This window comes from Triticum aestivum, chromosome 5B (assembly GCF_018294505.1).
Source record: "Triticum aestivum cultivar Chinese Spring chromosome 5B, IWGSC CS RefSeq v2.1, whole genome shotgun sequence".
Classification (NCBI taxonomy): domain Eukaryota; kingdom Viridiplantae; phylum Streptophyta; class Magnoliopsida; order Poales; family Poaceae; genus Triticum; species Triticum aestivum.
In genome coordinates, this window is record NC_057807.1 from 56685671 (window position 1) to 56695493 (window position 9823).

Sequence of the window (9823 nt, forward strand, 5' to 3'; positions counted from 1 at the left end):
CTCGTGTGTCCACCCATAGCCTCCGTCGTCGCCTCGCCAACACACCGTAGCCTATGATGATCTCCTACCCATTCTGATTCGCTCGCCGGTCGCCGCCATTCCCGCCGTCGCCAACACTTGGACGAAAAAACTCACCTTCAAACTTGGTTTGTTCCAAAACATAACCGGCAAATGATGGAGATTCCGTAGAGGACCCGCCGAGGAGCTAGGCACCGCCGGAGTCACGGCCATGCTGGCGAAGTTAAGATGGCCGCAATTCGCCCGTGGCGAGCTTGGACACCCACCGGCAAGCACGACTTCAGAAGAATATTCCTCCTACGATGTTAGCAGGCCGTCATGTAGCCCGTGATGACCCGTAGCCTTGGCATCAATAGCAACGCCACCAGCCGAGGCTCCCACATCCTTCGCCTACAAAGTGTTCGATGAATTGACATTATTCATAGACCTGCCGAGTATTGGAATGAACATGTCCTATGGCAAATAATGGCCGATACATCTCCAACGTATTTATAATTTATGAAGTATTCATGTCATGTTTGAACAATTTTATATGGTTTTGGTATGATTTGATTAGAACTAATCTGGATTGACGCTGTTTTTAGCAGAACTGTCGTGGTGTCGTTTTTGTGTAGAAATAAAAGTTTTCGGAATGGGCTAAGAATTTACGGTGATTTTTTATGGACCAAAAAAGACCCCTCGAAGCACCGGAGCTGGACCAGAAGAGTCCCGAGGAGTCGACAAGCCAGTGGGCGCGCCCTGAGGGCTTGTGGGCCCCTCGGGCACCCACCTGACTTGTTTTGCCATTTTTTTATAAATGTAGAAACCTCTGAAAAGAACCCTAGATCGGAAGTTCCGCCGCTGCAAGCCTTTGTAGGCACGAAAAACCAATCGGAGCCTGTTTCGACACCCTGCCAAAGGGGGAAACCATCGCCAGAGGCCATCTTCATCATCCCAGCGGCCACCATGATGAGAAAGGAGTAGTTCACCCTCGTGGCTGAGGGTATGTACTAGTAGCTATGTGTTTGAGCTCTCTCTCTCTCTCTCTCTCTCTCTCTCTCTCTCTCTCTCTCTCTCTCTCTCTCTCTCTCTCTCTCTCTCTCGTATTCTTGATTTGGCGCGATCTTGATGTACCGCGAGCTTTGTTACTATGGTTGAATCATATGGTGTTTCTCCCTCTCTACCTTCTTGCGATGAATTACGTCTTGTTCTTTGAGGTTTCGTTATGTTGGATTGAGTATTGGATTTGATAACACTTGATGCATGTCTTGCGATGGGATATCTATGGTGACAATGGGATGTTCTATTGATTCACTTGATGTATGTTTTGGCACTCAACTCGCGGACTCCCGAGGTGACATTGGGGTAATCTATGCATAGGGGTTGATGCACGTTTTCGTCTTATGTTCTCCGATAGGAACTTTGGAGTGATTCTTTGTCGCACGTTGAGAAATTGCCATATGATTTAATTATGTTATCATTGTTGAGAGACTTTGCACTAGTGAAACTATGAACCCTATGCCTTATTTTTAAGCATTGCAATACCATTTTTACTCACTTTTATTACTAGTTACCTTACTGTTTTTATATTTTCATATTACAAAAACCTAGTGCACCTATATAATTTACCATTGTATTGGTTGTGTTGGTGACACAAGAGACTCTTTGTTATTTAGTTGCAGGGTTGTTTGAGAGAGACCATCTTCATCCTACGTCTCCCACGGATTGATAAATCTTAGGTCATCTCCACTTGAGTGAAATTTACTACTATTCTACAAAACTCTACGCTTGAAGGCCCAACACGAGTCTACAAGAAGAAGGTTGCATAGTAGACATCAAGCTCTTTTCTGGCGTCGTTGCCTGGGAGGTGAGTGCTTGAAGGTATATCTTTAGATCTTGCAATTAAATCTTTTAGTTTCTCGTTTATCACTAGTTTAGTCTATAAAAGAAAACTATAAAAAAATGGAATTGAGGTTGCCACATATTATTCATCTTTATAATGTCTTTCGTGAAAATGATGAAAAGGAAAATTGTGCCAAAGTGTTAGAAGAAGTCAATAAAATATTTGGCACTAAATCTTTGAATGATGAGCATGATTGCAATGTTGTTAGTATGAATTCTTTGAATATCGATGATGCTAATGATATGCAAAGTCATAAGCTTGGGGATGCTATGTTTAATGAAGATGATATTTTTAGTCCCCAAATTTTGATGAGCAAATTTATTATGATGATAGCATGCCTCCTATTTATGATAATTATGTTGATGAAAGTGGGTTTGAAAGTGTGTCAACTCTAGGTACTAATGATCCACTATTTTGGAAGAGGTTGCAATTGATTATGAAAACAAAGTTCCTATCTATGATGATCATTGTGATGCCATGTATGCTATAAAGAATAATGATAACCATGAAACTTGTCATCATGATTTTAATTTTCAATTAGATCATGCCTCACATGATAGTTATTTTGTTGAGTTCGCTCCCACTATTATTCATGAGAATAAATTTGCTTATGTGGAGAATAATAAAATTTGTATGCTTGTGACTCATGAAAATAATGCTTTATGTGGTAGTTATATTGTCGAATTCCTTCATGATGCAACTGAAAATTATTAGAGAGAGGAACATATGCATTTACATATATCAATAATAGTATGAAATTTTCTCTCTATGTGTTGAAAATCTTGAAGTCATACTTGTTTTGCTTTTCTATGCTAATTGATTCTTGTTTTCATAAATTATTTTTTTACAAAATCCCTATGCATAGAAAGTGGGTTAGACTTAAATGTTCTAATCATATGCTTCGTGATGCTCCCATTATCTTTCAATTCTCATCTTTTATGTGAGCATCATTGAAATCATCATGCCTAGCTAGGGGCGTTAAACAATAGCGCTTGTTGAAAGGTACCCAATTTTATTTTGTGTTTTTTTCTTCTATTTTTGTTATGATCATGTTTTAATGTTTTAATTAGTGTTTGAGCCAAGTAAGACCTTTGTGATAAGACATATTTTAGAATGTAGATTGACTCATTTTTAGAGATTTTAATAAGGACTACATGCCGTTGTATATAGACATATTTTAGGATGTAAATTCACTCGTTTTAGACATATTTTGGAATGTAAATTCACTCGTTTTGCTCCATATGTAGTTCGTATTGAAATCTCTAAAAAGACTTATATTTAGGAACGGTGGGAGTAATATATATGGTTCACGCATGCCAACAGCACAGACAGCTCCACCAACAACTGGTCTTGACAGCACACCCTACCAATCACAAGCAGGAATTCAGGATTGGTTAATCAGCTCCACCAACAACTGGTCTTGACAGCACACCCTACCAATCACAAGCAGGAATTCAGGATTGGTTAATCATACATAATCTGCAAGCTCAACGACAACAGCTAGCAAATAGACATACGCCGACTACTAGACGAGTTCAGTTTGGCTGTCCATCCAATTGCCACCAAAATACATCATCATACTACCAACGACACACACATGTTGCTGTCCTTCCATGCATCTGTGGCAACTTGCCAAAAAAGAAGCAGAACGAGTTCCTCCTCTTATATGTTACCTCCCTAATTCCGAAATCAGTCCCTTTTTCCATGACTCCGCCATGAAACCAAACTGATCCAACACATCAACTGCAGCGGATGTCACCCTTGCATCCCTGAAACAAAGAAATCAAAGATGCACAACATAATCATATAAGCAGCAGCAGCAGCAAGAGGAAATATAAAACAAGGAACTGATAGAAAGGGATTCCTTTTGTTTGCAGATTGTGCATTTTGTTTCACAAAGTAAATAGTTCCTGAATTTCAGCTTCTATAATAAAACAAGGTATCCACCTAATTTTTATGACAGTCTTACTCGTTACAAGTACTCTACCACAGACCCATTTCTTCTTTCAGTCTACAACCCCCCTTCTTTGAAGATCCTTTGCATCTAGACCGACAATAATAGTCTCGAAAGAGATTCTGATTATTGAGCAACATGAAAGGTAGCAAGTTGACAAAATAAAAGGAATGGATTATTGACTGGATGAGATGACCCCATGTAATGGAGCGGAATACTTGACTAATACTGTATGGGAAGGAAAGACTATCCATATATAGCTTTGAGAGTGAAAGTTCCTCACAGGCGACAAATTTAACAAGTAGAATCACTATGATGAAATTTTAATGTTGAAACTTACGACATTCCTTGTTGTAATCCTGAGACAAGAATGCTCCAGAAAATACAACAGCCAAGTAAAAATGCACCTGGCTAGAGGACATTTCAAAGAGCAGTGTGTGCTTCAAGGTGCTTTAGCCGAGCAATAAATTAATGAATATCAACTTCTATGTGTCTTAACACTACTGTCTCACTCTAAAATGAACTGAAACTGCATAGCTTTTCTGGTTTCAACTCATGCATTTTTCTCTTTTGATTGATCGGCTTAGTTAGCTATTTTATACTAACAACAGAAAATGCTGATGTCGGCAAATGGCAGTTAAAAGTCTGGTCTGCCAACCTTCTAAAAGTCTATTTGGGAGAAACAGGAACGGGATTTCCTTTCTTTCGAGATTATTAGTGGTACTAAAGCTAGTACAAAATTGAGTCACTTATTTTGGGACGGAGGGAGTAATATCTATTTTGCTCTACACTGTTAAAAGTCTAATTATATTTCTTTACAGAGGGAGTACTAAATTGCCTGGTCTGCTAACCTTCTTCATTTTATCTACTAATATCTACTTTGATCTACACTGTTAAAAGTCTAATTTGTTGTAGAAGGGCAACTATAGAGTCCCTTGCCGAGTAACCACTATGGAGAGCAATTAGGGGCTATGTCGCCTACTAATTAAAATGATGGTATGTGCAAATAATCATATGGAGCAGTCAGCCATACAAGAAAAAAGAGCAAGGCAACTAATTAGAATGGTGGCATGCACAAATAATCCTATGGAGCAGTCACCCATATAAAAAACAAAAGCAAGGCAACTAATTAGAATGGCGGCATGTGCAAATAATCATATGGAGCAGTCACCCATATAAGAAACAAGAGCAAGCTAGACAACTAATTAGAATGATGGAATGTGCAAATAATTGTACTGGACAGTCGCTCATATAAGAAACAAGAGCAAGGTAACTAATTAAAATGATGCCATGTTAATCCTATGGAACAGTTGACCAAAAAGAAGGGATTGAGCATCATGTGCACCTGCTCTCGTCCTCAGAGACAGCTTCAATGAACTCAACTAGATCCGCTGCTACCTTCAACCCAGATTTTTGGTCCTTTATACCCCGCAATATGCCAGAGTAAGCCTTGCATATTCCCTGTCTAAGCTGGTTACCGTAATCAACCTTATCCTCATCAGAAACATTGGCATAATATCTTGGGTTAGCAGCTTCTTTCAGCTTTTTCCTAACAGCCTGCAGGTGGTACTCCTCAAAATGCTTGCCGATAGCAAGAGCGATCTCTCCAAAGCATGCCAAAATTTGAGGTTTAAGCTTAGGTTTTGAGAGACCTTCGTAAAGAACATCCATCATATCATCACAGCATGGCAGGATTTCATCTCCCAAGACATGAAAGATAGTACCAATCACCTCTAAATAGATAGGGGAGAATAGCTTCACGCTGTAATACTGCAAAAATATTGGCATGTGATCCAGAAACTTTGGACCGACGGCACGAGCCAGAGCACCAACAGCAAGCGCTGCTTTATCACGTGCGGTAGAACAGTCGCAGGTCAGGACACGGCAAAACTGAAGCGACATAGACTGAGCAGACTCCCTAACCTTGTCCGCGTGAAGCGAATTGCCCAGTTTCTCGATTATGGCATGCAGTACGTCACACAGCAACGCCTGAAGATTTTGCCTGTTAGTCTTGTCATCTGATGAAATTGCTTTGGCATCAAGCGCTGTGTTTAATCTTCGCATGATACGAGGCATCAAATCCATAATAGCTATTACAGCTTCAAAATCCCATATGTTGCTTACTCTCACAATCTCAATCAATGCGCCATAAGCAGATGCAGATGCAGGAAGCCCGAAAGGGGTCTTCTTATCAAGTTCCGAAGCAGAAAGGATAGCATCGATAACACCACTAAGAAAAGGTGAAAGTTCAGATGAGATTTTCTTTTTTGAATGGTCTACCTCAGATGAGATTGGCACATCATAACCTCGGGCAAGAAAATATATAGCTTCACAGACTTCCTTGGACACTTCTGGAACATCTTTACCCCTCTTTGATAACGCAGCCATGATGCGAGGAAAGTCTTCATTTGTGAAAAATCTTTTATCAAGAGCTGGAGAATGCAGAAGCTCAAACACCTGCCCAAGAGTGCATGTAGCGGTGCCTCTTATCTCCATGTGTGGGTCTTCCATCTTGTCCATCAACAAACCGACCACAGGAGCGAGTTTTTCAATAGAAGGCCCTTCAAGGATAACGCCTAGTACAGAAATAGCTGTCTTGCGACTACGCCAATCTGCCACTTTGATGTTACCCTCGATAAACTGCCTTGCAAATGGGACAACTGCATCCCCGATAGTTCTAGCGACGAGGCCTAGGCATGTCATAGCACTCATGAAGATGTTCAGTTCATCAACATCTCTTTCTTGGTGTAACGACAGAGTTTGTAGCAGAAGTGGAACAAGTGAACAAAGGGGATTCTCAAGGAAGTGACAATCTGCGGTCAATATAACACGAGGAAAGCGTTTTCTTTTTTCTCGGAGTTTAATCACTTTTCTACAAATAGTGCTCCAGAACTCGATACATTCGAGCACAGCTGTTTCGTCCACACCTCCTTCCAAGCCCAAAGCTTCAGTTGTAAGGCTGAGTGTGGTTTCCATGTAAGGTTCTAACTCCATATAATATTTGGATGCGATTGCAGTAAGGCAGCCGAATGCTGCATGCTTGACCTCCACTGCTTCATCGGATTTAGCTGCATCAGATATTGCAGTCATTATACGATTTCTGCAATCATCATCACTTGCAAAGTCAGCAAACTTATGAACATTCTGTAGAGCTTTAACCGCCGCAACACGGACTTGAAAACTTTTCTCTGCCTGGTGGTTCATTGCCCGGATGACGGCATCCAGAACACCATTAATTGTGTCTTTCTCGAACCTCAAGGTCTTCTCCTCAAACACATGCTCCAGCGCCTCTAGAGTTGCTTGCTTTAGTGTAGCAGGAGAAGCACCCTGCGGTGCCATGTTGTGCAGTAATCTGCCAATGAGGTCTTGCCACCCCTGGGAGGGTATCTCAATATATGCAAGCCTGCCAATAATCTGTGATGAGGCATGCCTCGCCTGAGGAGCCAAAGATCCTAGTGTTATCAGCAATGACTCCTTAATCTGGGATTTGATACATTGATCCAGGTTGTTCCATTGTTCGATGAGGATGCTGTTATCTTCAGAATACTTTCCTTCCACAGAATTCTTCAGCATAATGCCAGCAAGGCATCTGCACTCGGGCGGACTTGCATCACTCGAGAGCTCTGCTGATAATGACAGGAGGAAGTTGGGACGATTACGCTCCTGGAGCTGCTTGAGTTTGCATTCTGCTACTAGCCTTATGTTGTTATCCGGATCCTGAGCATCTTTTAGAATCTGAGTGATATTATCCATAGCTGGCTGTATCAACTGTCCGTCCTGGCAAACATGAAAAAAAGCATCCAGAATGGTTCAGTTAGAAATAGAAAAGGAAAAGAAAGCAGCCTGGTTACACACAAACTAACAAAGAAAATGGTAACGAACCGTCCTAAGAAAGGGCCACTAGACAAATTTGACATATAATAGCTTAATCGGACGTGTGCAAAGAGAACCACGAGTATGGATGGATGTAAAATAAATAAATGAGCAGCAGGATCGAGTGGCACCAATAGACCACCATTGCTAAGCTAGTTAATTAATATCCCATCCGGCAAGTAGGGATTTAGCTATCCCAAATTAATCCTGGCTGAACAGAGCCATGTATATAAGCTCATACATAGCCTGCTGAGTGAAGTTATACTAGTATACGGTAAGTTAAAGAGCGTAAAAATGCAAGGACTAGGAGAGCTGCTGACACCGGAACAGAGCAAAGAGAGGAGGGAGTTTCTGGACCAAGCTGCATGGTCCTAATATAAGCTCCAGCTAGCCCGTCAGATAGATGTAACCCAAGAACTTACTGAAGCATGGATATCCGTTCGGGCCTAATCAAGGTGAGATTGAGATTAGCTAGCTAACAGACTCTGTGTGTTTTTACAATGTTTATTTATTGGAGCACATACAGGCTCCAATATATATACACCCAAAACGTGCTTTGGAACATTAACTGCGAAAAATCCTAGCTAGCGAAATAATACCAGCGTACAAAAACACAATACATATATACGTTGAACAGTGCATTCTTTCAACATGTAAAATAAAATAGTATACTAAGCTGAAGCAGCAGATTAAGAACAAAGACTGTACGTACATATACGCAGATACTATATAGTACTCCCTCTATCCTAAAATTCTTGTCATAGATTTGCCTAGATACAGATGTATTTAATACTAAAACGTGACTTGATACATCCGTATTTAGACAGATCCAAGACAAGAATTTTGGGACGGAGGAAGTACAAAGAAAGAATGAGGACGAAACCTGATTGAAATCAAGGTGTTTCTTCTAATTATATATAGATTGAGAAAGTAAACAAATTCCTTGGTGAAGTACAATTGCAAGCAAGCGACGCGGAAAGAAAAGATTAATTAATTTCCTTGTTCCATAATAATAATAATAATAATATATATAAAGAAACTAAATGAAGTAGCGCTGTGATGCGGTGTGCGTAGCCAGGGTGGATATATGATGTAGTGTATATAACCAGAAGAGGCCATTTGACTAGTAATTCTAGGGATTCTGCTGTGCTGGACTTTGGGTCTAACCTAACCTAATCTAATCTAATCTAATGCATGGAGTGCTTAATTAAACAATCAATTAATAATTATATAGGCTTCTCCAACGGGGAGAGAAGGAAGGAATGCCGTCCGTCCATCCCCATGCGTGATGGACGAGGATGTAGCTAGAGAGCGAAAAGTTAGGTTTCTTCCGGGAGCTAGCGTCAAGCCAACTTGACTTGTGGGATCGGACCGACGGGGCCAGAGGTTCGGGATTCGACGGGATTCCAAGCAGGGAAGGAGACTGAGGAGGCGGCTAGGGCTAGGGTTAGGGTTAGGCGTCGAGCCAGAGCCAGAGCCGAGAGAGGTGGGGGCAAAACGAACCAAGGCACGCGGATCTTACCAGCGGGGCGGGGGCGGGATCTCCGCTCGCTCCCGCTCCCGCTCCCGGTGGAGGGGAGGCGGTGGCGGTCGCGGCGAGCGGCCGGCGGTGTGGATTGGGACCGTCCGTGGTTTCTTGTTTTCTTTTCGGCATTGGGATCGGTCTAACTAAATAAAATCGTGTTTGACTCCTCTAGTTAATCCACGTATACAGCAATTTTGGTTCTCGGTAACCCAGGATTTTTGCGTTTGTGGAAAAAACGAGTATCCATCATGTTTCTAAAAACACGGTTGCCATCTACCGGGTCACAACTAATTCTTGTCTCCTCGTTTTTCTCAACAACCTCGTGGCTTCCTTTCCTCTACTTCTATAAAAAAATATATAATTGATGATGATGGTGTGCCTGCTATATTGCATTCACGGCCGTTTGATTTATATCCAATGCCCACGAAACAATCTATGGCCGTTTTACGGGAAGAAACCCATCATTATGTTACACATTTATAGATAAAACCTCGTCTCTCGCTCTCAGCCTATCTCTCACCCGACCTCATCCAACGCATACAAATGTTGATAGCATATTTAAAAACTTGTT

At 41.4% G+C, this 9823-nt stretch overlaps 1 protein-coding gene across 1 annotated transcript; it reads right to left on the minus strand.

Annotated features, from left to right (window-relative positions):
• Positions 1-3290: 3290 nt before the first annotated feature.
• LOC123110379 (importin subunit beta-1) lies at positions 3291-9476 on the minus strand. Its single transcript, XM_044530873.1, has 3 exons — positions 9250-9476; positions 5200-7631; positions 3291-3669 (listed from the first exon to the last, which is right to left on the minus strand). Exons 1-3 carry the CDS (start codon positions 9379-9381, stop codon positions 3570-3572), a joined length of 2664 nt encoding a protein of 887 aa, XP_044386808.1. The 5' UTR covers positions 9382-9476; the 3' UTR covers positions 3291-3569.
• Between the last annotated feature and the right edge of the window lie 347 nt (positions 9477-9823).